At 53.0% G+C, this 27,060-nt stretch overlaps 11 protein-coding genes across 11 annotated transcripts; 3 read left to right on the forward strand and 8 right to left on the reverse strand.

The window, feature by feature from the left end:
* Positions 1-62: 62 nt before the first annotated feature.
* Positions 63-2,530, reverse strand: CTAM01_08387 (ThiF family protein; the record flags this gene model as incomplete). The annotated part of the gene is made up of 5 exons (XM_060524407.1): positions 63-360; positions 414-760; positions 820-1,830; positions 1,892-2,062; positions 2,237-2,530. 5 exons carry the CDS (start codon positions 2,528-2,530, stop codon positions 63-65), a joined length of 2,121 nt encoding a protein of 706 aa, XP_060380920.1.
* Positions 2,531-3,592: 1,062 nt separating this feature from the next.
* Positions 3,593-4,751, forward strand: CTAM01_08388 (uncharacterized protein; the record flags this gene model as incomplete). The annotated part of the gene is made up of 2 exons (XM_060524408.1): positions 3,593-4,520; positions 4,579-4,751. 2 exons carry the CDS (start codon positions 3,593-3,595, stop codon positions 4,749-4,751), a joined length of 1,101 nt encoding a protein of 366 aa, XP_060380921.1.
* A 641-nt stretch (positions 4,752-5,392) lies between these two features.
* Positions 5,393-6,045, reverse strand: CTAM01_08389 (DNA polymerase delta; the record flags this gene model as incomplete). Its single annotated transcript, XM_060524409.1, has 2 exons — positions 5,393-5,563; positions 5,620-6,045. The coding sequence occupies 2 exons, from the start codon at positions 6,043-6,045 to the stop codon at positions 5,393-5,395; spliced, it is 597 nt and encodes a 198-aa protein (XP_060380922.1).
* Positions 6,046-6,520: 475 nt separating this feature from the next.
* Positions 6,521-9,215, reverse strand: CTAM01_08390 (WD repeat domain-containing protein; the record flags this gene model as incomplete). Its single annotated transcript, XM_060524410.1, has 4 exons — positions 6,521-6,891; positions 6,951-7,474; positions 7,668-7,763; positions 8,185-9,215. The coding sequence occupies 4 exons, from the start codon at positions 9,213-9,215 to the stop codon at positions 6,521-6,523; spliced, it is 2,022 nt and encodes a 673-aa protein (XP_060380923.1).
* A 1,316-nt stretch (positions 9,216-10,531) lies between these two features.
* Positions 10,532-11,001, reverse strand: CTAM01_08391 (ribosomal L32p family protein; the record flags this gene model as incomplete). The annotated part of the gene is made up of 2 exons (XM_060524411.1): positions 10,532-10,581; positions 10,641-11,001. The coding sequence occupies 2 exons, from the start codon at positions 10,999-11,001 to the stop codon at positions 10,532-10,534; spliced, it is 411 nt and encodes a 136-aa protein (XP_060380924.1).
* Positions 11,002-11,845: 844 nt separating this feature from the next.
* CTAM01_08392 (septin) lies at positions 11,846-13,017 on the forward strand (the record flags this gene model as incomplete). Its single annotated transcript, XM_060524412.1, has 3 exons — positions 11,846-11,960; positions 12,072-12,634; positions 12,688-13,017. The coding sequence occupies 3 exons, from the start codon at positions 11,846-11,848 to the stop codon at positions 13,015-13,017; spliced, it is 1,008 nt and encodes a 335-aa protein (XP_060380925.1).
* Positions 13,018-13,823: 806 nt separating this feature from the next.
* CTAM01_08393 (guanylate kinase) lies at positions 13,824-14,785 on the reverse strand (the record flags this gene model as incomplete). Its single annotated transcript, XM_060524413.1, has 3 exons — positions 13,824-14,081; positions 14,161-14,480; positions 14,677-14,785. 3 exons carry the CDS (start codon positions 14,783-14,785, stop codon positions 13,824-13,826), a joined length of 687 nt encoding a protein of 228 aa, XP_060380926.1.
* Positions 14,786-17,442: 2,657 nt separating this feature from the next.
* CTAM01_08394 (uncharacterized protein) lies at positions 17,443-17,886 on the reverse strand (the record flags this gene model as incomplete). Its single annotated transcript, XM_060524414.1, has 1 exon — positions 17,443-17,886. The coding sequence occupies one exon, from the start codon at positions 17,884-17,886 to the stop codon at positions 17,443-17,445; it is 444 nt and encodes a 147-aa protein (XP_060380927.1).
* A 162-nt stretch (positions 17,887-18,048) lies between these two features.
* CTAM01_08395 (uncharacterized protein) lies at positions 18,049-18,471 on the reverse strand (the record flags this gene model as incomplete). The annotated part of the gene is made up of 1 exon (XM_060524415.1): positions 18,049-18,471. A coding segment is annotated over one exon (423 nt), but the record flags the coding sequence as incomplete, so codon positions are not given.
* A 2,257-nt stretch (positions 18,472-20,728) lies between these two features.
* On the forward strand, positions 20,729-22,494 carry CTAM01_08396 (glycolipid anchored surface protein; the record flags this gene model as incomplete). Its single annotated transcript, XM_060524416.1, has 2 exons — positions 20,729-20,734; positions 21,055-22,494. 2 exons carry the CDS (start codon positions 20,729-20,731, stop codon positions 22,492-22,494), a joined length of 1,446 nt encoding a protein of 481 aa, XP_060380929.1.
* Positions 22,495-24,997: 2,503 nt separating this feature from the next.
* Positions 24,998-26,973, reverse strand: CTAM01_08397 (uncharacterized protein; the record flags this gene model as incomplete). The annotated part of the gene is made up of 2 exons (XM_060524417.1): positions 24,998-26,026; positions 26,533-26,973. The coding sequence occupies 2 exons, from the start codon at positions 26,971-26,973 to the stop codon at positions 24,998-25,000; spliced, it is 1,470 nt and encodes a 489-aa protein (XP_060380930.1).
* Between the last annotated feature and the right edge of the window lie 87 nt (positions 26,974-27,060).

Genomic DNA, 27,060 nt, shown 5'->3' on the forward strand with positions numbered 1-27,060 from the left:
CAGCTCCCATTTTTACGTAGAAGGGATACCCTTGGCTTGGAAGAAAGTGGACCCAAGCACAATCAGTCGTCGTCAATGACAATGGCTCCGCCGGTAGAGTCGTCCACAATGACCACGTCGTCGCTGCCGCTCGTGGTAGCGACAACCTTGGCCTTTTTGGCTTCGATCAGCTCGTCTCCGTCGTCCGGCCGGGGCCGCTTGAGGTTAGATGTCCCCTCCGATGCCTCACCAGCGGGCTTGCCATTTGGCTCACTCGTGCCGTTGGATTCGGCGGATGCCTCCTTCTTGGGCTTGCGAGGGATCTCGGGCTTCTTGTCCGCGACCAAGCCCTGGATGGGCTTATCAGTCAGGGGCTCCTTGCTATGTGGTTGTTAGTTTGTGGTTTAATACGAGCTCTCGAGCAGATAACGTACGATTCCTGGATGCTGATGACGACGTTGACAAAGGGTTCGTCATCGTCTTCATCAATAATTGTGAGGAAAGAGTCCTCCTTGATCCCAAGCTCGCTGAGCTTCTTGGAGAGGTTCTCCGTCTCATCCGGGTCGTATAGCGGCCCGACGTCATTATTCAGGGCGAACTCCTTGTCACCGTAGCCAAGCTCCAGGCGCACAAAGTCTTCGACAAGGTCCTTGAGCGTCGCTCGGGACATGTCGACAGTGACGCTCGTCTGATATACGCTGCATACCGGGCAATCTGGGTTAGGGGCGCGGAACTTGCTCGAGTTAAGCAGACGGGCAGGGTTGTGAGGAGAGATGAACACCTAGACAAAAACATTAGACTACCGATTCCTCGCCAGGACCCAAAAACTTTAGACCTTACCTCCTTGGTCTGAGTGAAATCGCCTCTCAGCACCTTGAACGATTGCAAGACACACAGGCCGGCGACAATGGCATTGGTTGTCGCAATAGCAGGGATGATGTTGCCAGCCATCTGCTTGATATCGAAGCGCGACTTTCTCTCAATGCCGAAGATGGATGATCGAATATTTGCGCTCGAGGTCACAAAGTCCAACGTGTCCTCGTCGTCCTTGTCGAAGGTGATCAGGGGCTCAGGTCCAGATGCGTCCTCCTTGTGCGCCTTTTTCAGCTCCTGCATCCGTTTGCTCAGACGGTCCAGGCTGTCGACGAAGACTGCAAAGTTCTCCTCCAACGTCCATACTTGTTGTCCTCCCTGCAAGATAGTCTCCTTCGAGGCGAGGGCTGCGGCTGACTGCTCTGCCAAAGTTTTGTAGTCGAGAGCCTCAGGTTTCCGTCTGGACTTCCACATATCCTCCATGGACGCGAGTCGCACAATGTCGGTGTTGAAGACCTTATCAAAGAGCAGCTGCGGGAAGGCATCAGTGCCCAATGATTCGCGAATCGTTCTCAAGGCCGCAGCCTCCTTCTTCAACTCTTCAATTTCCTTGGCATTGTCGGCATCGGCCGAGTTGTCGAATGCGGACTCGTCTTCGCTCGCGCCAAAGATCTCGTTGAGAAGATAGCTCTTGCCCCACACGATGCAGTGGATGGGCTGGCTAGGGGTGCTTCGAATGGTGCAGACCGGGTAAGACTTGGGCGTCTCCTTGGGCGTGCAGTCGTAACATGCGGTAACACCCTTCTTGATGACCTGGACGTTGCCGTTGAATCCCGTCGTGCCGCTCTCGATGAGAGGTACGTCCGCAGCCAAGCACATCCTGTTGACGTGCCGTCTGGCCTCTAGGTTATCCAGCGCATTGAAGACAATGTGGAAGTCGCGGAACCACTTGACGTTAAATTGGGCGTCCTTGATGTTGGAATGATGCGCGACGATCTTAACCTTGGGGTTGAAGGGCTGCGCAGCATCCTTGGCCACCTTTTTGTAAGTCAGTATTGCAATACTCTCCACACCTATATCACTGCTTCTGGTACCATACCAATGCCTTGGACTTCTTGATGTGCTCGTGTCGGAAGAGAAATTGTCGGTTGAGGTTGCTCAAATCGATGGTGTCGAGGTCGACGACGTGAATTTCACCGAAACCCGTAAGCACGATGTTCTTGAGTAGTTCGCATCCGATACCGCCAGCTCCAACCATGAGAACGCGCGCCTGCGTGTTGTAAGTTAGCTCCATTGACTCTTCAATTGCATTGTAACCCATCATCGGGAGGAAACTGGCTGCTTTTGGAATAGGTAAGGGGGACGACGTTGGATGAAAGCCGCGATGCTAGGTAGGTCGCGTGGTCTGATGCGCCGGGGCTCTCTGACGAGGGTTGCGACGTACCTTCTTCACATTGGCGTTCAATGAGCCGCCGAGCGATTGCTGGAAGAATCGATCACGCGTCTGCACGGTGGGAGGTCGCTGCTGCTGCTGCTGCGGCGGCGGCGGCTTTTGTTGCTGTTGCTGCTGCGTCGTTTGCGCGGGTGGTTGAGCGACGGGGATGGCTTCCGTTTGTGCTGGTTGCTGCTGCTGTTGTTGTGGTGCTGATGCTGGTGTAGGCGCCGTCGCGGCGGCGGGCACTGTCGCCTCTGCCGCGGTTGCTGCAGGTGCAGCTCCTGCTTCCGCGGTGGAATCCATTGGGGCTTTCGTTCGATCGCAGTGTTGTTGAGATGTCCGTTCTACGTGCGTCGACGTGTCAATGGGTTGGAAAGGGAAAAGATGGGTGCGATCGCGTGGTTTTGGGAAGAGGAAGTTGAGGGTGGAAATAAGCCGCGCCAGGTGGGATGGAACGACGGCGGCGGGTGGTTTCAGCACGGGAGCGAGGCTGCGAAGAGGAAGGTTCCAAGGTTGAGGTTTTCCCTGAGGTCAGCGGAAGGAGCGATCGCCTAGCACAAGGTTCCAGCCAATACCGGCAGCCGGTGACGAGATCCCAGCAGGGATTGGAGCTGTTGGTTCCTGGGGAACTTCCGCGCTCGAGTCCTGATTGGCAGATAAAGGCGGGTTTCTCTCGCTTGCCAGTGGAAGCTTGCTGGAGCACGCTGTAACCTCAGCGGTCTAATGCACCCTACAGTCACCGTGAAACACTCGACGCCTGCTCATAGTCCGGTACCTTACCTAAAGTACCTCACCTTTCCATTACCTCTGGAACCTTGGAAAGTAGGTAAGGTACCTTAACTGCTTACACCGTACCTATGTAGGTACCTTACCAAATACAGGCCGACCTCGCTTGCCCAGCGAAGGTTCGTTGGGCCTCCACCGGTTCCTCGAGTCCTCTCTACTGCGTATCCGTGGTAGGGCCGCTTCTCATCCCCTTTCACGTGGAAAGCAGCCGCTTGAAAGCTCACCTCAGAAACGGGGTTCACAGGTATCCTTGAAGTGACGAGATCGTAGGTCACTCACTCGGAGGGGTCCTCTGGGATTATCGCCGCTTGTGATCCCGCCTTTTGATCCAACAAAAAACAACCGGGTCGGTGCGATATGGGTCTCTTCTTTACCGCCTAGTTCAAAGCCTTAGTCCTGCGATTCTTGCCCTCATCGTCGCCCAAGCTCTGTGAAAGATCCTACTGCATTGCCGCCGGCTAGAAGCATCTGAAAGGTGCAGTCAAGCCCAGTTCTAGGGTCGTATTCCTGCGGCTCTCTCCAAGCAGATAATACCGCCTGCAAGCATCTCACCGCGGGGCACTACACACTAACCGAATCATGTCCGACGACGAGCCCGACCTCGAACTCCTGGCCCTCCTCCGCCAGCGGTTCCAGGGGAAGCTCAACATCGACGATGAGCCCGAGACGGGCGTCCTCGACGGCGCCGAGTTCGTCTATGACAACTCCATCGACGTCGCCATCGATATGAGGGCCACAAAGAGGGCCGCCGCCACCATCTATGCCCAGATGGAACAAAAGAAGTACTCAACCTCCACCTGGGCAGAGCACGAGCTGCACCCAAAGACTAAAGACGAGAGCACCGCCGCCTTCATCTTCACCATGGACCTGCTCAACTTCTGCTTCTGGTCAGAGAAGCCCGAGGACGAGAGGTACGCCGTCGAGTATCGCGGCAAGACCTGGACGGGCTACTGGAGCATGGTCGCCTCGCTGCAGCGCGCCCTCGAGGAAGGCATCCCCATCACCAGCTCCGATTTTTGGCAGAGCGAGGACGAATGCAACTTGGAGGTTCTCAGACACGTCTTCCGCTCCAAGACGGAGGAGGAGATGCCCCTTCTTGAGGAGCGCTTGGCGTGCTTGCGGGAAGCCGGCACTGTCTTGTATGAGAGGTACAGTTGCAGCGTGACGAAACTGGTCGAGGCCGCCAACGGGTCGGCCGCACGGCTTGTGAACTTGCTCGCCCGCGATTTTGACTGTTTCCGCGATGAGCACAAGTTCGACGGCCGTCGGAAGCCGGTGAGAATCCTCAAGAGAGCGCAGATCCTCGTGGCCGACATTTGGGCATGCTTTGGCGGTGAGGGCATTGGTGCCTTTAAGGATATCGACAAGATCACCATGTTCGCCGACTACCGGGTCCCGCAGATTCTCAGCACCATGGGTTGTTTGTATTATAGCCCTTCGCTGGCGACGGCTATCACTGATAAGCGGGTTATTGAGAGCGGGTCGAGGTTGGAGTTGCAATTGAGAGGTGAGCCTTTGCAACTACTATGTCACTTCTCCAAGCGTCTTGCTAACTATGAGAACAGCGTGCAGTATTTGGTGCGTTGAGCTCATCAAACGGGAGATCCAGAGGGACCACCCTGGGACGAGCGTCAATGCCATTTTGATCGATTTCTTTTTGTATGATACCATGAAGGAGCTGGAGGCCGCTGGCACGGAGACGATAGGACATCACAGAACGCGGAGTATCTGGTACTGAGGTAGAGAGCAGCTTGATCAAGATATGGCCATGATGGGGAGACGAGAGACCTTCAGCACCTCTGATAAGGGGTATAATTCATGTTCGCTGCTGTCCAGCATAGAACATTTCGTGTGATAAATTACAGCAAAACCCTCGTGTCGCATATGCCTCGTGTTCCACTCCGCAAAAAACCGAACCGTTAAAGCCATCGAACCGCTAGCAACTCCAAACTCCGTCTGCTTATTCACACATGGTTTTCGCGGGAAGGAGGCACCTCGACGGTCACCCGGTCAGCCATCCGTGCCTTCCCCCCTTGGTCGCCCCCCAAAGGTCCACGAATACACAACCAAACTTTCATCCGATGCCATTCCGCCACAATCAGAGCCTTCATATACCCCCTCAATCCCATTCCTGTCACCAGCACAGCAGGCGCCCCCTAGGTCGGGGGTCAGGTCAAACTGTGGCGTGGGTGGTGGAATGGTTAATGGTCAACAATCAAATCGCCAACCAGCCTACGCGACGACAGGCTCAGCGCATACGAGTACCGAGTTCGAATCCCAGCATGAGCACCAAGAGATGTAGCCCCCAATTCAGTACCGGGGGGGTGAACTCTTTTGACCTTTTTGACCTTTGTAGATGTTTGCTGAGATCCTCCACAATTACGAGGCTCCGACCGCTGTCGAGTTCATAAGCTCGTCTAAGTGAGCCCGGTCCGAAGCGTGGCCCTTTTCCTCTTGCTTTAGAAGTACCGCAAGGACCTCGATTGGCGGGTTGAGACCTAGCCTCTCCGCGCGCTGCCACCGCTTCATGCGCTGGAGGCCGATGCAGGGCTGCAAGTCATATCAGTATCTCCAGCCAGAAAGCAATTGTGGTCGGGATAACTTACACCATATTGAGAGCTAACGTCAAAGTATCGCAAAACCCTCTCAGCCAGACTCACATCACCTTGGTGCACCCTAGGCGCAATGCGCTGAGCCTCGATCGACTTCCAGTACTTGTTGATCTGGGCGTCGCTGATCTTCTCGGCCCTCACTTCGGCCTCTGACTTTTCGGGGACTTCTTCCTTGGCTTCAACCTTCTCAACCTCGGGCGTCAAGGGTTCTTCGATCTGGATCTCGTCGACATCCTTGTGCTGCTTATTGCTTGGCTTGGCGATATCGGATCGGTCAATGGCAGAGGAAAGAGCCACTGTTTTCTTGGTGTCCTTGGGCACCGGCTTCGATACTCTGTTGGAGAAGCTGATGGTCGATTGGCCTCGCGCTGGGCCAGGTCTGGCGCGGCCTCCTCCTGTTGATCTCCTGGTGGTTGGCATTGTGTGAATCGTCGCAAGTACGTGGGCTGGCAGGGGTCTAAATGGGTGGGTGTGAGAACGTCAAGTTTGAGTGACCGATTTACGGAAAATGGAGGTATTGATAACGTCAATCTGATGAATCTGAAATATCACTGATCGAAGGTGAATGCTTCAGATAATGTCACCAATGGGTGTTGTCGCAATGTCATCTGTGAACCAGCGCTGGGATGTAATGAATGACGAAAGAGGTAGGAAGGTGGCAGGGGCTTTAATTTGGCGGGACAACGCGAGGTAGGAGCCAAACCACGTGATTCACTGTGCCTAATGAGCGGTACGCACCATTACTGACACTGTCCTCATCATCGTCGTGATTGTTCGTTGTTCATTTCGACATGTCTCTATCGTCTGTCTTCGGATATGCCACAGGAAGTTTCATATTCCAGGGTTCTTTGGATGCACGCCGACTCTTCCTTGACTTTTTGGTTCCCCTACTCCTTTATGCACCAGTAGCTTCCCTATAGAATGAAATGCTCCTGTTGGCGCCCGCCGTACAGAAAGACTCGTTCTTTCCAGTCTTCGGGAGCCACTTGACAGCCCACAAAGCCTTGTCTGTCTCGCTATGCGTCGCGACACAGGCGCTACGCTCCACTGACCAGACCTTGACCTTTCCGTCCATCGCTCCGCTAAGCAAGTATTCACCCGTGTCGTTCCAGTCAACAGATGTGATCCATGAGGAGTGGCCAGTCATGTTGCTGACTTGCTCGCCATTCTTGATGTCGTAGAGAGCAATAACGGATGAGTCGCCAGCAGCAGCGAGTCTGGTGTTTCCAGGGGAGAATGAGACAGAGCGGACAGATTTGACCAGGCCTGGGGAGATTTCTTTAGCAAACAATCATTACGAGTAAAACGTTAGGTGGGGGTATTACCTGGTAGTGAGAACAACAACTTTCCGTTGTCATTGTTGAAGACGTAGACAGCTCCGTTCTGGTGGCCACTGGCAGTGTATCGCCCATCACGGCTCAAGTCGACTGACATACCAAAGCTTCCCTGGCCAGGGCTTCCCGTCTCGTACTCTCTAATCTTGGGCGTGCCCTCTTCTCCAACGTCCCACACATTCACCCGGCCGTCGTAGGTCGTACCCGCCAGGAATTTTCCATCCTCGCTAAGCGCAATGGCCCAGACCTCGCCGGCCTTGGCCGCCTTGTTCGTGATCTCCGAGTGAAGCTTCCACTCGCTCGTGTCCTTGTTGATGGCCCAGATCTTCACCTCGCCGGCGAAGCCTGCACTCGCGGCGACCAGACCATTGCGGGAGGTGCAGATGTGGTGGCAGCCCAGCTTGTGTGCACCGCTGATGGATTGCGTGATGGGGATCGTGGGGTCGGCTGTGTCGTGGATGTGGAGGGTTGATGAGCCGCTTGCAGATAAGACGGCCCTTGAGGTAGTGGCCAAACTGAAGATATCGGTTATGTGGGCTAACGTTGCTGCATGTTAGCAAGATGAAGCTCTAGAGACGATGGTTCGGAGGTTCTCAAGCTCTAGCTGATAGGTAGCTCACCATTATCCACAGTGTGTGTGGTCAAATATTGTTTCGACTGGCAGAATTAGCTTCCTTTTCGTACACGAACAGCCAATTGAGGTCGTACCATGATTCCCAGCCCATGCGAAGCTCGTACCGCTGTAGTTGATGCGCGGTTGTGAGTAGGAAGGTGATGGACGCGATGTGGTCGGGAAGGTGGGGGCTGACATCACACATTTGCGAGAAAAGACCCCTGCAAAGAGCAGCTGGGGCGCGGCAGGAGGGGCAATGGAGGGGCACCAGCAAGTACCCTTGCTCAGTTTACCTCAGCACCCCGACTTTATTCAACCTCATTCTTTTTCATCTTCTAAACATGTATCTCGGGGAACACTTATGAAGAGTAGTTTCCTTCCATTTAATTCTATGATGACAGTACTACTCGCAGAGAGATTAACTTGCCTTCAAGAAACAATACTGCCCGCTTACATGGCTCCTCTTTCTACCTCAGCCTTCGATGGCCTTTTGTATAAGTCAAAACGCCCTTGAATTCTTTGTACAAATCACAAGGGTTTCTAGCAGTCGCTTCTCAAAGCTACAATTTCCAGCTCTCAAACTTACCGGGTTACTCCATGAGCTCAACTTACCTCGTCGAAGAAATCGCTCCCTGCTCACGGAAGAACTCAACCATTGTAACGTTCTGACAGTAAAGAGCCAACTCATACGGCGTCAAGCCACCGATGTAGGGCTCGCCAGACTCCTTCGCTCCGCCCAAGGTCGTTCTGGCCCGCAAGTCAGCCCCTGCTTTGATCAGCTCCTTTGCAGTAGGTATCATGGCCAGGTCCTGCTTCTGCTGAGACAGTCGTCGAGGGTCCTCCGGATCAGGATGCCATCTCCGCGCGTAGCACGCCATGTGGAGAGGCGTCCATCCCCGAGGGCCGAGGGCATTGGCGTCTGCGCCTTTCTTGAGAAGGAGCTCGACGGTCACGCTCGCTCGTACGCCCCATCTACATACGACATGCAGCGGCGTAATCCCGTTGGCGTCTGTGGTGTTTGGGTCGGCGCCGTGAGAGAGCAACCACTTGATTGCTTGATGTCGCCGGGTGACGTCGCCATACGCCGCCGCGAGCAAGGGTGTGCCGAAGTTGTACGTCTCTGACCTTTGCAGTATGGGGAAGTTGCTTCCAAAAGTGCTTTCTACGCGTCCATAGTTCATCATGTCTATTGGGGTTCCGGTCTTCTCAAAGGCGTAGTTGACTGATGCGCCGGCCTCGACGGCCGCTTCCAACGCAAGGAGGTTGCCGTTGAAGCTGGCCCATCGAAGAGCATACCAGTCATCCTTTTGTCCACTTCGCTGGTAAAGCACACACCTCAACGTTTGATACAGTGACCTACATGTGATGGCCAAATTTTTGAGGTCGGTAATGCCTTCAAGAACGTTCGATGGCGTTGGCTTATTGGGGTCTTCGTAAAAATAGTCATCCACTATCTTCAGGTCATCGGAGTCGGAGTCGGCCTCGGCTTCGACAGCACCGTGAAGTCTTAGATGTTTTGCTGGCTTTGGCTTCGGTCGTGGGCCAATGGCTTTCACGATCTGCAGGACAAGCTCCGTTGGGATAGGAATGCCTGCCAAACCGGTGGTCTTGGAGTCGTCTCGAGGCGGCTGAGGTGATATCATTTCGGCAACTTGATTCAGTCCCAAAGTCGTAATTACTAGGTGTCTTTGCCGTTCTATCCACGTCTATGCGACCTCTGTTGGTTGCATCAGATAGGCGTGTTTGTGTCTACTTGCAAGTTGTGGTTGACTTTAGAAGAGTCAGTCCTTGTATTATGTAGTTTGGTATTCCGATGCACAGACAGTTCGCACTCTTGTCTGCAGATTGACTTCTCAAAACATATCTATGACCATATCTTTGCTCGCCGTAGTTGATCATGATTTATCAGAGTGCACGGCTTCATTGTCGCTTTGCTTTGGTTCTTATTGTTCCAAGTACCACGTGTTATTCACACAGAACAATGGAGGACTTGCCCCAGTGTCATAAAACTGGGACTCCATCTTTGTCTAAGGTTACAACCCCTACTTCCGTTGAACATGTCTTTGTTGATCCTATTAGCCAACCAGTACCCGATGGTTGGTTCTTGGAGCTGGATTGTTAAGGAGGGGAGGCTAGAAAGAAAAAGAGGCCTGGCGGCAAGACTAAAGTCAATACATCAGAGTCGTGGCGGAACAGATGTAAAAGTTCGCTTAGGAAGTAATCCTCTGTAGGCGCCAAACTTTGGGAGATCAAGTAGCATCATCAAATGAGTGCAGCAGACAATGAAACTCAGCGTAACCTGTGTCTATCACCGAAGTTGATGTCGATGGCCCCATCTCAGCGGGCCCGGCCATCGAAACCGCGTGGATCCAGTTTTTCCGTGTTGTAACCGAGTTCTGCTTTTGGTATTCAAAAGCCGTGCCCGCTCGAGACATTCTTCTACATCGACCTTGGTCTACAGACGAGATGTACGTTCATAGGGATGTTGTTTTGCCAATATTTTCCACAATTGTCGGAGTTCCGACTGTTTGTACCCGAGTCCATCATGAGATGTCGATCAAGTGATGTTTGCCGTGTACCTAGTGATAGGCTCCTTCAAACGCCTGCTTTTTGCCCACGTTCCCGGCGGCATGTAGATAAACCTGAGCTTGCCACATTGAAATTCATTGTAAAGGTGCGCTGATGAACACATTCGCAACCTCCAGACGAAGTTCGAGGACCTTTATTCGCCACTTGATGATCAGCCCACAATTTCAAGCCACTCGGGGCGGATGTAGAGGCGAGCCTTGCTTCAAAGCTTCAGCGGCATTTTACTCTATTTCATGACCAGTAAACACCGGTCTGATGACAGCTGGGCACGCCGGAAGAAGGTGATGGATTGTCCCAAACGCCAAAGTATGCTAACCAATTGTACACTTGAATATACACGTCTCGAAATGTTACACAGCCATTGGGCGATTTAAACGAACTTTCCTGAGGGGTTCTCCTCTTTCCACATATCCTTGATCTCTGCACAATGGTTGTTAGTTTGACGTGTACGAAGAACGGTTCTTGCAAGGGAGACGTACTGCTCAGGCAGTGTGGGCATACCACGTGCTGCCTCTTGATCTGGCCGCAGCCTGGGCACTTGCACAGAGACTTGACATCCTGCAACGCCTTGCCTGCCATCTGCCTGTGTCTCTTCTTCGAGTGAGAGGTCTTCTTCTTGGGTACCGCTCGCAGGATGGACTCCCAGATGCCGCCGAGCCAGGCGGGGATGTTGAGGTTGAAAGCCGGGAGCGCGAAGGAGAGCGCCGGGAGGAACGAGTTGGTGACTTGGCGTGTGTAGAGGGAGAGGATTCTTGGTGACTGAGCGAAGGCTGGCGCGGAGATGCGGGGGAAGAGGGAGGTCATGCGCAAAGGCTGCGCGCCCATGGCGATGGCTGCCATTTTTTGGGATGGTGATCGATCGTTTCGAGCTCTAATGGAGGGGTTGTCGGGAAGTCAGGGACTGCCAAAAGTAGAACCGGGGTTCTTTGTAGACGACGATATTGATTCGGGCCGAGATTTGTTTTGCTGCCGGGTATCGAGGGTTCGTGGCTGCGTAGATGTTCTGTCGTGAAAATGTGTATCCACGTTGAAGCTGCTGCTACACCACTGTCGTGCACATCGCGAGGCTCAAGCTTGTTCCATTCCGAGCCGGAAAAAAAAAACGGCTTGCGACCGGGGAGCTGTCAATTGAGATCTGCCAGCCAATCACAGCTTTGAAGGTGCACAGACCGCCATCAGCCAATCAAGGTGATGGAGACCCCTTTTCCCCTTTCCCTCCCACACCCCCTGCACCTACCTCCCTGCAGGGAAATTATTTGTTTGCTGGAGTGGAAGGAGCAACCTATTAGCTGCAGCCAACGGCGACAGCCAGTGCCTGGCAGACAGGACACGGGGGGCACTGGGGGGGGTGGACGGGGACGGGTAGCAAGCAAGTGCCAGCGAGAGAGGAAATTACCCTTGGTTGGGCCAAATCATTTGGTTGACTTTCCCACCTGGGCTCATTCTCATTCACCGGCTTCTGTCCTTCAGAAACATCCGCCAACCTCGTGATCCTCTTTTTCCTCTCTCCCTGCCCATCGCCTTCTCCAACTCCGTCTCTCCTCCCCCTTGACGAGGCCGCGATTTCGGGTTCGAGTACTAGATACCCTTCTTGGAACACAGAAACGTATCTCAACTTCACTCCTTAAAAGCACACACTCACGCGCACCGTTCACTCTCGCTCCCTTGCGGAAAAGCTATCACAATGGCGCAGCCTCAAACCATCTTCCCCCAGACCCATGTCGGTTTCGACAGCATCACGTCCCAGATTGAGAAGAAGCTCCTGAAGAGAGGCTTCCAGTTCAACGTCATCTGTGTCGGTAAGTTATTCCCCGCAACCCCAGATCACAATCACTGGCCTAGCAAGCTGGATTGTCCCCCTATGTCGCGTCGGCAATCGACTAATCGCATCTCGTGTTTCCATGATATAGGCCAGACTGGTCTGGGCAAGTCCACCCTGATCAACACCATCTTCGCCTCCCACCTCATCGACTCCAAGGGTCGTTTGATGCCCGATGAGCCCGTCCGCTCTACCACCGAGATCCAGGCCGTCTCCCACATGATCGAGGAGAATGGCGTCCGTCTGCGCCTCAACATCGTCGACACCCCCGGATACGGCGACCTGGTCAACAACGACCGCTGCTGGGATCCCATCGTCAAGTACATCAAGGACCAACACTCCGCTTACTTGCGAAAGGAGCTCACCGCTCAGCGAGAGCGTTACATCCAAGACACCCGCATCCACGCCTGCCTCTTCTTCATTCAACCCTCGGGCCACTCCCTGAAGCCCATCGACATTGTCGTCCTGAAGAAGCTGTCCGATGTCGTCAACGTCGTCCCCGTTATTGCCAAGTCCGACACCCTGACTCTTGAGGAGCGCCAGGAGTTCAAGGAGCGTATCAAGGAGGAGTTCGCTTTCCACAACCTCAAGATGTACCCGTACGACAACGACGAGTTTGACGACGAGGAGCGCAGCTTGAACACCCAGATCAAGGTCAGTCATGCCATTTGGCTCGCGCACATTCCAATTGCTAATAGACCCCACAGGATCTCGTTCCCTTCGCCGTCGTCGGCTCCGAAAAGTCCATCATTGTCAACGGCAAGCAGGTTCGCGGTCGCCAGAACCGGTGGGGTGTCATCAACGTTGAGGACGAGAACCACTGCGAATTCGTCTACCTGAGAAACTTCCTTCTCCGCACCCATCTCCAGGATCTCATCGAGACCACCTCGCAGATTCACTACGAGACTTTCCGTGCCAAGCAATTGCTTGCGCTCAAGGAGAGCAGCGCGCACGGTGGCGGTAGCAGACCCATCAGCCCTGCTGCTGACCGTGAGCTCAGCCGAAACTCTCAACGAATGACCTTGAACGGATACTAGTTTACGGATATCCCACCCCCACCTACTCGAGGCGCCTGACGGCCATGATATTCTTGGGCAGCTGGGCTTCTGACGACTTTCAATCTCATGGTGTTATGCGCAGACCAACAAAAAGAACAGGCACGGTACCGCCTCGACAGCATGCGGATGCTGCATCGACCAGTAATGCTGAGGGGAGGTAGCAACCGCTACGTCCATGGTACAACTTGGCGGAAGTGATTTCGAATGGGAGGCTCGAATATGCTTGCGTGGCGCACGGATATAGGCCCATACCCCCTTCTCTAGACTTCATGGTCGTTGTTTAAGTACTCGTGCTGGCGAAAATAGTCCAATATTCCCCCTTTCCGCCTCATCAGCTGGACGCACTTCTACTGTTTTCTTATTTCGGCTTTTTTAAAGCAGCATTTCAAGCTCGGCTTCACTTGTACCCCCATTTTCTTCTTACACTTTAATCCATTCGTACTCTGATAGAGAGTTCGTTTCGATACCTCGTGGAATACAACCGACATGGCTTATGACTTGCGGGCTTGGATGTTTCTTGTGATGTGTATTCCTCTGTCCTGAGTACGGCAATAAATAGCCAGAGGTTTCTGCCACGTGTAGATGTGGCTCTATGGATTGCTTTTATACGCTCTCATGTGTGTATATATGCTCACAATGACCGCCCGTGCTATGAAGAAGATCCACAGACCATTTGTGAACTCTTAAAGGATATTCAGTTTCCAACGCCCCGTCACCATGCCATCCGATCCGAACCTCCCTCTCGCTCTCTATCTCTCTTATCCGCCCTCGTTGTCACGGTCTCTCTACTGAGAAGGGTTGTAGACAAAGTCCTCGAGAGTCTTGTAGGCCTTCTCGAGGTCGTCGTTGACAATAACCAGATCGTGAACGCCGGGTGTTTTGGAGTAGGCCAGCTCGAGCTTGGCTTGCGCGAGACGCTTCTGGATGCTCTCTTCCTTCTCGGTGCCGCGGCCGCGGAGGCGCTTCTCGAGCTCTTCTTCTGAGGGGGGCGCGATGAAGACGTAGCGGGCGGGGAAGTTTGACGTCTTGATTTGCTTGACTCCCTAGATGTTTGAACCCCACGGTCAGTATTGGAAATTCCTGGTTGGAGGGGAAAGAGGTGTGTGTAAAGCAAAAACGTACCTCCATCTCGATGTCGAGAACGACAAGCTTGCCCTTGGCGGACTGCTCCTCAATGGTGGCCTTTGAGGTGCCGTACGAGTTGCTGCCAAAGGTCGCGTGCTCGACGAAGCCGTCCTTGCTGACGAGGTCGTCAAAGGCGTCCTTTGTGACAAAGTGGTAGTCGACGCCGTCCGCCTCGCCGGGTCGCGGGCCGCGGGTGGTGTGGGAGACGGAGAGGGCGAAGGAGTCTGGGTGGCGCTCGAAGAGGAGCTTGTAGAGGGTGCCCTTGCCGACGCCCGAGGGGCCGGAGATGACGATTGGTCTGCGGTCGGAGGGGAGGACTGTCATTTTTGCATGAGTTAGTCTTGTGTGAAGTTTATGCCTTCTTTTGTTCCCTCTTTCCTCCTGGGGAGAGAATGTGTCTTGCACCGGCTTGCGAGAGGGAGAGAAGTGGGAGGGGCAGAGGTGAATTGGGCCGTGATTCAGAGGTTTGGGTGAGGAAGTGACGATATATGGAAGGATAGTGGTGAAGCTTACCTGGCGCCATTGTGCTTGCGAAACGAAACGGTTGACTTTTGGGTATGAATCTTGTCAGTGGAGGTTGTCGTGAGAAGGCCTGGGTGAATGGTCGGAGGCGGGGCAACATTAGATGGAGTATCGGTCAAGGAAGGCTCCAAGGGAGAAGCAAGGACTGCGCTCGCTAGCCTCGGAAGTTTCAGTAGGTCTACGGGCACGGCGGCGGTGGTCGGCAAGGGGGCAGAGGAGGGGCAGACTGGATGAGAGCGGGTTAGGACGGGCGGTCTGGACAGTCACAAGCCTCAGAGGCGGGAGAGGTGGAGGAAGGGGGTTGACGGGACTGGACCGGACACAGACAGGCACGGCGGGAGTTGGGGGACGCGGTGACACTCGCTGTACGCAGTACCTACACTGAGGTGAGGTGGTAACTGCGCGGCAGGGTAAGGTATCCAATGGTGGTGGGGGGGAAGCTCCTGCCGGCAGAATTGGGGGTGGCATATGCCGCTGAAGAGTCAACGTTGGGCGCCCCATGAGTCAGCGGGGCGGTGTGTTGGTGCCCGTTGGGGGCATGGCGGCAGGGTTTACTTTGTCTCTGATTTGCTCCCTTGCATTTGGTCGTTGCTTTTGCCCTGCCGAAGTAGCGGTGTCAACACTGCTTTTCAGAAGCTCGAGCCTTACCTTGAATGAATTGCATAAGCTGAGCAGCTTCTATAGTTTCTCTACTTACTTTCAATGGACTTTCAGCGCTTAGTTGACGCTGAATTCAGTGTGAGGGTATGATCAAGTTATGGTCTTGACTAAGTACCTATGTAAGGTAGGCTTGACTACATATGTGATTTCCCTTCAACTTCTAAGCATGGCTGTATATCATCAGTGAGATGATACGTTTCCTACCTTATTCATTAAGTCAAATCTCGCAAACTCATTGATAATTCATCCTGACTCATGCTGTTCTTGGCATCTTTCATGTCACAGCCAGGATAACTGGGTTAGGACTCAACTCATAGAAACGGTGGTAGAAGGGTCGTAAATCCAGGCTCAGCTTACAACGTAGAAAGAATACGAAACAAATACCTGGACTCAATGAGAACACGACTTTCCACGACCTTTGATCAGCAAGTACAACATCAAGCCGTTGACGGTGTTAGGAATCTCGAAGAGAACACGTACTTCATGTATCCTCAATTGACTGACGCAGCATTTATTATTGATGTTCAGGCAAAATACAATCAGTCAAGTTGCTAATTCTACTGGGTATCGTTACCATTCCATGATGCTCTCCCAGTGTCGTTCCCAAGTAGTAACCTGATTCACCAGACCCAAATGCCCATGTGTATTGGAAGCAGGTCAGATCCAAAGTCTCACATACTATGTGAAGTCTTTCAAAGAGTTCATCCAGATCTAGCTCGGAAACTCCGGGGGAATGTAGTAAGCGTTGAAAACCTCTATCGTCGCACTCCCTTCTCCAAAGGGGGGAGACGAGAAACTACCTACCAGGACACTGTCTCTTCGATCTGCCGCCTTCTGAGACCACAAGACGATGTGAACTAAATCAGAACACCTCGTGTCAACTATTCAAGGATTTTTTTGTTTCAGCTTGATGCCGGTCGTGAAAGGAATATCATTGTTCCTGTCGGCCTCTATCGGTGATCGCTACATTGCTGCTTCACAACGTATCTCAATGAAAAGGCGACTTCGATGGCGCGAAATCGTTTACCGATGGACCTACATTGGAACCGCAAATGGATCTTTCGTGGAACACATGATCCATCAGAGGAGAAGTCTCACTGTGCTGTCGCCTCCTCGCAATCTCCGTCATGTCTACCTTTTGAGAAGACGCGATCGGCGCCTTCGTCACCCTTGAATCACGATTTGAAAAGTCATACATAGCTCAAAGGGATGATACTACACAGGAAACAGATCGTTTGTCTGTGTAGATCTCAGAATGACAAGGTCGAAATATGGAAAGGAGTCAGAGGACTACACACTGTCGAACAGGTAGGCTGGAGATTCCCCTGGAAATAGACTACGGGCTATACAGGAGATATGTAAACTATCACACTGTTGTGGATCTTACTACTTATCACAAAAAGTCGTTCGGTCCTTGTTAGAGTGCCTTAATAAGTGATTGAATTCTTCCAGTACGAAGATGATTCTCGAAAGCGAAAAGACAACAATGTTTTGCGTCAGCTCTCTAGCCCTCGTTTCTGATGTATGCCACCTGCTGTCTGATTAATCTATGATGGAACCCTACGTCAGTGTCTCTGTTTGATCGATGGGAACGACTCGGGAAACGGCAACGGGATCGTCACCTACATCCTTCCATCTTCCGATTTAGCCGACTGGCATACTCCGTATATACACTGCAAGTATCTCCCAGCCACAAGTAGGAAATAGTTATTATAGCTGAAGACTCAACCTGTCTTCGTCACGATAAGCCACGTAATCCAAAAGTGTCCCAGTTCTTGCCAGCAAATTACAATCAACCTGAAAACGTATGAAATAGCAATCGAGGGCATTCAGAGCGTGGCGCAGCCGCTGTGAGCACGGGAACGATCCCGTCCAATCCGACCCCGCATGATGGATGGGGCCAGACTCCTTTCACATGTTTCTTCGTTGATCTGGATGGCGGCTGTTGATCTCTCAGGCTTTGGAAGTGCCGCACAATTGTGGTGGTTGGTGTTGATGTTGCCGGCGAAATGGCAAGAATGTCGAGTTTGTGGATACGGCACTGGCCTGGAGCCCCGAGACTTGCATATCTTGTGATGGCGAAGCCTCTGAAGAGCTTCAATGAACTCGAGAATGCAACATCGGTGGTGAGAGGGTGCTTAAAATAGAAACACAGATCAAGATGGCAGCTAGGCTTAGCCAACGGTGAGGCTTTGATTGCCGGCCCACGGCATTCTGGAGTACCCTGGGCCATCTGCCCGGCCACCAAATCCGGGGTCGACGCCACGTAGCCTGCATTGGAACGCAAAAGGCTCGGTTGAAGATGCCGGATAGTCCAGGCAAGAATGTAGTGGCGATGCCACAAACGGTCAGTGTTGGTCGGGAAGGTCGGCCGTCGGAGCCGATCACGGCACGGAACCAAGGTGCCGGGCGGGGGCCGTGTCTACCGGTCGGTTGCTTCCCGTGCCCCCGCCCCCCTTGGTTAGTGAGTGAAATATTCCTCCCCCCGCCAAGAGTCAAATAAGATGGGGGCCGTTTGGTGAGTGAGGTAATAATTTGCATGTGGGGGCCCAGCAGGGGGATGCGAGTCTATCACAATCAAGCACTTGTGCCGGACAGGACCCATTCACCCGGCCGAAATACGATGTGCTGGGCCGCTGGCAAGTGCAATCTTTTTGAACCCCATCGTAAAGAGCCAGTCACGGGGACAGCAGTAATGGGGCATCAAAAGTGGTTGACTTCTGGCGGAGTACCACTTGCGAGAGAATTTCCTTTCGTGTTCAACGGGCCCAGCGGCTCCACGGCACGCGGGACACCCGCGTTTTCCATGCCATGCCGTGATATGCGATGCACCGCAGCCGCCGTAGTCTCGTGCCTTGCAGCTGGTAGGGCGCTACTAACGACACTAGTCGATGGGGGCAGAAGGGAGGCAAACGAACGGGGTGATTTTTGTTCCTGGATCTCGTATGGTAGCACGAACTTTCGGCGCAGAACAACTGCTAAGGGACGGTGGCTTGTGAAAGACCAGCGCTGAGAAAACATTTTGCGCAGCGACAAGGCTTCGTCATCTCCACCAACACAGCCTAGAAAATCAGCCGCAAGAAACCTAAGCCCAAAATTCCAATTGGCGGTTGGACTAGTCGCCAGCTAGGCCAGCCAGATCGGGAGGTTGTCGGGTTCACGTGGTTGGTAGTGCGTGGAACAAAGAACCAAGTTGGGTACTGACCAAAGGCAAAATCGTCTCAAAACAACCGTCTCTGGGTTCCCGAGTGTCTTCTTTGGGGAAGAGAGTTACAGAGACAGCGGTTTGCCCGAGCGCTGAGGCGGTTTTGGCTCGCAACAAAGGCAGATGTACCAGGCGGACCCTGGAAAAGTAGCTTAGAGATGACACCATGCTGAGGTGAAAACATCGGATATGTTCAGTGGTGGAAGGGGAGAAGAATGCGAAAGTTCAGAATTGGCCGTGGTTCGTTCTGTCAATCAATCCACTTCGCCCGTTCCCCGTGTCTCAGAGTCTCCTGTTGGCTAGTTGGGGCGCATTATCCTAGGAAAGCTTGAACGAGCATGTCTCACACGGTTTCGAAGGGGACCGTCTCTTCCGGAAGATGTCTTTCTGAGTGGTGACGTTGAAAGCAGACTCGGACCTGTCACTGTAAACAACATCAGCTTACATGACCAGCAAATATTATTGAAAGACGGTGCCTCTCGGGCGCATGTCGTCTGTTCGTAAGAGGAAGGCCCAAGAGATGGAGCCCTGCAGCATGGGAATGGACCCCAGCGGCCCTGCAGATAAACGAGCCCGAGGACCAACAAGGAGATTAGTTTAGGCTGGGAAAGTAATGAGAAGCCAAGCTTTAGCATATGCAGAGAGGAGAAAGTGGGCGACTAGTCAGCGCCCCTCGCTCTCGTCCACTGATTTGCTCGTTGAGTTGTTGCGAATTGCCCATGTCTGTTCAGTCTACGCCCGGATCAGCGAGTTGTCCGGGCCATCCCATGTTCTCTTCTTTCTTTCGCTTCTTTCGCGTTTGGGACTTTTGACTGTGGAGAGAGGGGTGGTCTCTGACGCTTCCCAGTCCTGTAGGTGTGTGAGAGAAGGGCCTTGCTTCAGGAATTGTGATGCCGAGAGGCTGTGTGTGTGTGTGTGTGTGTGTGTGTGTGTGTGTGTGACCTCGCGAGTAGAGAGTTTGTATGGCGGGTGTGGCTGGACGACAACAAACGGAAAGAAAGGCAATTAGTAAAGCAGACTCTACAACGTAGGCAAAGTCGCGAGCTAATGACGGCGATCTGGCGAAAAGTACTCCGTATGGTTGTAAAGATAGGACCGTTGGTCTGGAAAAGTCGACGACGGGGCGGGGGCTAAGGCCGCCTGCGAGACGGAAACCAATTCGACTTGTTTTTGACTTGCAACAGGGGGGGCGCAGAGGCAAAGGAGCCAATGGATGGGCTGGACAGGTGAGCAGAGATGAGACGGTGATGTGAGAGCAAGCCTCAAGGTCCGAGAGACTTGGAGGGAAGTGCCGGGGACTCGAGATGGGACGGAGAGACATCATTGTCCTTGTGGTTCTTTCCTTTCCTTTGCTTGTGGCGGTACTTAACGGAGTATACTTATTTACCGTTCTTACCGTAAGGTGAACGCTGAGGTAAAGTATCACGGTAAAGGTATGGAATAGAAAAGGTACATCGAGGGTGGGAGAGAAGAAGGTGCAAAGGTGAGGTGGGAGAGATTGTGTGACGCTAGGCCGAGATGAGACAAAAGCAGTGAGCATCGTATCCAGCAGGCGGGAGCCAAGGTGCCTTTTCCATTTTTAATTTACATGTCACGACTTCCCTAAGTTCCCTCGCCGTGTCAAGTTTCGCCGTTGCTCCTCCTTCTTATTACTATTACTTGCCTCCTCTTATTAGCCCAGAGCCTGTCTGTCGCACCTGGTCTCGTTTCTCTTTTCTCTCCACGAATCCGTCTGGAGACCTCTCATTGTTTGCAGTCTGCAACACTCGCTCGACAGAGTCGCGCCTGTATTGTTCGTCTGTGTAAAAGGAAGAAAAGCACCGTACACAAACACACACAGCACCCTCCTCCAACCACTTCACACACACACCTCGTTCCTCTTTTCGTTTCTCGTCACTCTCTCAAACCACATCCACAAATCCACAGAAGAATTGTTTCCTTTTTGGACCCTTTTTAGTGTCTCAATTCTCTTTTTCTTGCCTTGCCTTGGCTCACCACAAATACCCACCTTCATCTTCTCGACGCTCTCTTGGATTTCGTCCCACCTTTTAGACTAAAGGCACGACCAAACGAAGAATAACGACTTCACCAAATACTTCTACGACTACACACGTCTAATACCCGACGCCTACCAGCCCAACACTACTACCTGGAAATAATCCTGCCAGTATTGCAGCCATGCTTGTAAGTCGTAGCTCTTTTTATTCTTTTATCCCTCCTCCACGCCGCTTCCATTGGATCGTTTGGTCCAATCGACCGTTCCGACCGTTGTAGCAATCCATCGCGGGGCGTCGATCAGGGCGCAAGAGACAAGCCAAGTTCCTCTCCTGTTGGTTCATGTGGAGAGGCATCCCCATGAGCCATCATCGAAATCCTGTACATTGGCGACGCCACACTCTGTCGATCCCCCTCCCCCTCATGTTCCTTCTCTGTCCCTTCCCCAAGACATGCTGCAACACCAACATCACCGTGTAACTTTAATCTAATTTGGCGCCAATCTGTAGGTCCAAACTGCTCTCGTCGCATTGAGTGCGACTCTGGCTGCCGCTGTCAAGCCTCTCACCGTCAAGGGCAATGCCTTCGTCACTGAGGGCGGCGAAAAGTTCCAGATCGTAGGTGTCGACTACCAGATTGGCGGCAGCGCCGGCTACGACCCTTCCCACGGTCGCGACCCCCTCAGCGATGGTGACATTTGCCTGCGCGATGCTGCCCTTCTGCAGCGCCTGGGCGCCAACGCCATCCGCGTCTACAACCTGGACCCCAACTTGAACCATGATGCTTGCGCTTCCGTCTTTAACGCAGCTGGCATGTACATGATTCTCGACGTCAACTCTCCCCTCGTCGGCGAGAGTATCACGAGTTTCGAGCCCTGGACCAGCTACTACGCTGCCTACCTCAACCGCACCTTCGCCATCGTCGAGGCTTTCAAGAGCTACCCCAACACCCTCGCCTTCTTCTCCGGCAATGAGGTCATGAATAACGTTCAGACGGCCGAGTTCGTTCCCCAGTACCTCCGCGCCGTCACTCGCGACTTGAAGAACTACATCGCCAAGCACTCCGACCGCGCCATCCCCGTCGGTTACTCCGCTGCTGACGTGCGCGAGATTCTCGTCGACTCCTGGAACTACCTGCAGTGTGCTGAGAACGGAGACGCCAAGGACCCCAGCCGCATCGATCTCTTCGGCCTCAACTCCTACTCGTGGTGCGGTGATTCCAGCTTCAAGACCTCCACCTACGACCAGCTCGTCTCTAGTCTGAAGGACACCTCTGTGCCCGTCTTCTTCTCCGAGTTTGGCTGCAACCAGGTCACCCCTCGCCCCTTCACCGAGATCGGCTCCATCTATGGCTCCGACATGAACTCCGTCTTCTCCGGAGGTCTCGTCTACGAGTACAGCCAGGAGGACAACAACTATGGTCTCGTCAAGGTCAATGACGATAAGTCCGTCAAGCTGCTCATTGACTACCAGAACCTTGCCACGCAGTACAAGAAGGTCGACTTCAAGACCCTGCAGGCCACTAAGGCTCCTTCCTCCTCTCCGGACCCTCCCAAGTGCGCCTCGTCCCTGATCAAGGAGAAGGGATTTAACAACAACTTCACCCTGCCGGACGTTCCCCCTGGTGGCCAGGACCTCATCGACAACGGTATCAAGAACAAGCCCTCTGGCAAGATCATCTCCATCTCCGACTGGACCGTCAAGCACAAGGTCTACGATGTTGATGGAAAGACGGAGATCACTGGCCTCGCCGTCTCTCCCCTTGCCGACTCCGACTCCAACACTCCCGGCACTAACACTGGCGGTACCACTATTCCTGCTGCCACCGGCACCTCCACCCCTACCGGCACTTCCACCCCTGCGTCGAGCACCACCCCCAATGCCGGCATCGCAGTGCGCCCCGAGGTTGCCGCTCTTGCTGCACCTCTGCTTGCTCTTTTGTTCTTGTAAAAGCTCTGGAAGCGTAAGCTGGATGTTGTATGTGGCTCATTAGGAAGGTTTGGAGGTAATGACTTGGTTTCTTTCTGGCATCATAGATTCCCCGCGGTTTGTTTATAAACCTCAATTGATACTTATTAAGACTTGAGCTATGGCGTACTAGATGTGATGAGTGCTTGAATATTGTGCAAGCTAAACCCCCTATAATTAGTGTAACTTGACACTGGCGATGGTTCGCGATCGTACGTATCACGATAGTTTGAGAGAGACATCTTGGGCATCTTGATGTATGATCTCACGTCTGAGACAGCCTATTCTGTATCGTCGTATATAAATAACGTACTCACGGGATATGATTGGCAGGGAGGCATCAAGATGCTGGTGGGCGCTGGGCTCATGTCTAGAAGCTATGTGCACCGGAGATGGAGGGCATCAATCTATGTTAGCCCATGCCGACCTTTGAACGTCATGGAAAAGGAGAGAAGCCGAGGTTGAACCCCCTGAGATCCGTTCGCTCCGTCACGTTCTTTCAGCCCTGGACGTATTCGTGAATGTAGGGCTTGAGCGAGATGGTCAGTGATTATTATAGAAATAGCGAGAAGACAGGGAGTATTAAGGAAGGAACGTGAGACTTACTACTTTGAAATCATAAAAAGAACTTTGACCTTAAGCAGACGTATCTAAGATGGATAGTGTGTAAGATCAAGACCCGATTGATCCCATTGTAAGGTGCCTGCCCGTGGCGTTGTTTAATCTTCCTAGGTAAGAGCAACGAAAGCTTTCAACAGACTGGAATAGTCTTGTGCTTTAAATACTACCTTGGCCGTGGAGGAATGTCATCTCGGCCTTGTGAAACTGAATGGTGTCCTTCACAGACTTTGCGGCGGGCGAAAGTGGCAAAAGCTCCCTGTAAGCCAGAACGTATCTCATCTTTATAGATTAATCTGGCTCTTGAACAGAATCAAATAAGCAGCCTCCTCTCGGCCTGACTGTACTGTGACGTATTGATAATAATAATCTCCCTAAGGGGAACAAAAGCTAACTATGTAATCACATACCAGAACGTGTATTGCTTTTATATCCTACCGTAGCTCTAAGATTATAGAGCCCCTTGGCCCTGTTCTCAAAAGTATCGCTGCTAATCCTCTCTGTTTTAACAGTCTGAAGCTCAAGGGTAAAAAGGAGATCTGCCCATTGACAAGGGCCTTTTGCCACCTTCCTCGCCCCAGTCCGGCCTCTTTATCAAGGACCCTACACGCTGTCACTAACCACGCTTCACTGGAAGGTGTGTAAAAGCGAGTGATACAAGGTGAAACGATGGAGTGTGGTGTTGGGTTATGTAAAGAGTATATAAATTTACGTTTAAAGCAAAGTGGATGGGCTGAGACTTTACGTTAGAAGAAGTAACGGCAGAGAACTAGATTGCTTTATAGCGATGAGATTCTACAGATATAGATACTTACAAACACTTGCCTCTTAAGCCATGAACTTGATCCAGAACAGGCAGGCCTTATCTTAGCCAGGCCGTGGCTCTCCAAGGTAACAAGATCAGCAATCATCTTATCCAGATCCCATCATCGTTCGACAACGGACTGGTTTCGCGCCTAGACGACAAATTTGAAAATGTTAATCCTTCTTTTCGCGTTCAAATGGTTCCTCCAAGTCATCCCCGGCCGTGAACATACTGAAAGTTCGCCATTTCATGGTCGTCTCGGTCGAACTAATCATGTCCGTGATATAGCTGGGAATTCTCGATATTGTGCAAAAGCTAAATACCCTTCTTGCCTTTTCTTAGCAAGAGTCATGACAGAAAAGGCAAGGGACGAAGCGCGCGTGGCATCTAGAGTACGTCAAGGGACTATAGATATACGTCTATGAAGAGGACTGAATAAGCTGGGGGCTTGGAAGGAACCACATCCACCAGCCGTTCTACGAACGCAATAAAAAGAGCTTGGGATGCCGTTTCCATCTGCAAAAGGCCGTACATGCTACGTCACTTTCTTCAGAGAGCCCAAGGACGAGATACCTGCCTTTCTATCCCTATATAAATGAGACAAAAGATAGGCTCTCCGTATGATCAGTCGGCCAGCTTGACACAGGAATATCAATAGTCTTTAACATCATCTTAAATTGATGACTGAACACACACACGCACACACACTAGACGAACATCGCTTTAATCACTTTGAGTCACAACAGCATTGAAACGAGAAACAAGCATTGAACCTCTAGTCAAGATCACATTACAGAGCGTCTAATTATTTGCTCATCTGATCGTCGACCATGCCCTCCATACATACGATACAAGGACCCGGCCCTCGACCTTCCTGTCAAGAGCATTTGTTGCACCAGCCGTCATAAACACCGTAAACTTTGCAAGCGTACAAGAAAGTGGGCAAGATGCCATTCCAAGTACCAGGCAAAAACTTTCCTTTCGTCTAAACCCGTGATACCAGAACTATGGCTCTCCAAGTCCACCCCCCCAAACACACATATTTCATTTCATTTATACCGTTTAACCTCTGAACTCCTCAGCGCCGCTGGCCTCCCATCTGCCGGGGACAAGGGCCAGGGGCACAATACCGGAGACGTGCATCTCGGGGCCGAAGATCTTGGCGTTCAGGCCAAGTTCTTGGGTGGCAGCCTTCATGTTCTTGAGACCCTCCTGGTAGTTGGGGCCGGCACGACGGACCCAGATCTGGACCTTGTGCTCGTTGAGCTGCTTGGCGTAGTCGCGGAGGGCGCGGATGACACCCTTGAATGTGCTGGCGACGTTGGTGAAGTTGGCGATACCACCACCAATGAAGAGGACCTTGCCCTTGTCGGTCAGGGGAGCGCGGAGCATGAGGTCGAGGACGGTGCGGGCGTAGTGGTAGGTCTGAGACTCGGTGGGAGCACCAGAGTACTCACCGTAGTTAGCGAGCTCGTCGGCGAAACCGGAAGAGGCAATGGCATCGGCGTAGACGACGGAAGCACCACCACCAGCGACCAGAGTCCAGATACGTCCGTTGGGGTTGAGGACGGTAAGCTTGAGGGAGGCACCGGTCTTGGCGTCAAGGTCGGCAATGTAGGCCTCCTCCTTGGTCAGCTCACGACCGAAGGGAGCGGGGAACTCCATCGGCGGGCCGGCATCGATGTTGACCTTCTCGCCGTTGGCGGCGGCGACGTTGGTCAGGCCGAGAGCGGCAGGGGAGCGGGCAATAGCCCACTTGACACCGCACTCGAAGTCGGCGGTCTGGTCGAGCTTGGCAGCAAGATCGAGGAAGTGCACAGAGGCGGAGGTGGCATCCTCGTTGGGGATGACAACGAGGGGGTTGATCTCGAGGTAGGTGAACTGGCACTCGACGTAGACGGCGTACAACCGGGTGATGAAGTCAACCAGCACGTTGTGAACACCCTTGGGGACCTTCTTCAACAGAGACGCGGCGATCTCGTCGTTGGAAGGGTATTGTGAGAGGTCGACGGGGATCAAGAGCTTCTCAGCCTTGGCGTCAACATCACCGACATCAACACCACCCTCGTGGGTGAAGAGGATCCAGTCGCCCTATCGGAAATCCATGATTAGCATCGATGATTTTATGTGAGGGTTTCGACAGATGAGGCATAAGGGCCGTCGTATGCAGATGGCAACTTCTGCAAGAGGCATGGGTGGACGGGGTGGACGGGCCACAGGCCTCGTCTCGTGGCATCCGTTCGTCCGGTTCGGGAGAAAAATTACCGGAAAGGGCAGTCCAGCGGCCGGAATCCACTTATTTGACCCATGGATAGGAAATGGCATAAAGCATGCAAATTCCCTTTCCACGGTTGCCAAACAAAGTTTTCTTCCAGTTATTCTCACTTTCAACCGTCGATGAGTTTCACTTTTGCAGTGTGATGATGCGTTGGTGTTTTCACACCCGCGCGACTCATTGATGGATGGACTGCCCACTCCGGCCCCGCCAACGAATTGGAGAAGACGGCCCGCCACGCCATGCCTCGCCACGAATGATCTGCTGCTGCCACAAAGCAACCGCCAGCTCAAAAGGGGAGGAAATCTGCGACAAAACTTACATCTCTGACGGACATGATGTTGATGTAGTACTCGGTGTCTTGAGGGTGGGGAACGAAGGGCTCGACGAGGAATTGGCGCAGGACACCAGTGACGGTCTCGACCTTCTGCTCCTTACCAGCACGCTCGGCGATCCAGGCGCGAGCCTCGGGCCAGGTCTTGTTGAGGGCCAGGAGACCGCTCTTGCCACGGCGCTTGATCAATTGATCGGGCTTGGCGACGAACTTGACACCGGGCTGGAGAACCCAGGGGTAGGTGACCTCGGCCTGGTTGAGGACATCCTCGACGTTGGCATCCTCGGGGAAGTGCAGAGAGCACAACCTGGGGGGAGGGTTGTGCTTGGTGGGGACGGGAAGAGGAGATGCCTTGATGACGGGAGCGCGGGTGAGGTGGTAGTTGAGGATAGCCTTGCCGTCGGCCTCGAGGATGGACTTGGCGGACATTCTGGCGGTTGTGAGGTGAGAAAGAGGTGAGTTTTCTTGAGAGTTCTTTTCCCTGCTTTATTTTGCCTGAATTGGGAGCGGACTGGT

The sequence above is a fragment of the Colletotrichum tamarilloi genome (assembly GCF_030869305.1).
Source record: "Colletotrichum tamarilloi strain Tom-12 chromosome Unknown Scaffold_29.1, whole genome shotgun sequence".
In the NCBI taxonomy this organism is placed as follows: Eukaryota; Fungi; Ascomycota; class Sordariomycetes; order Glomerellales; family Glomerellaceae; genus Colletotrichum; species Colletotrichum tamarilloi.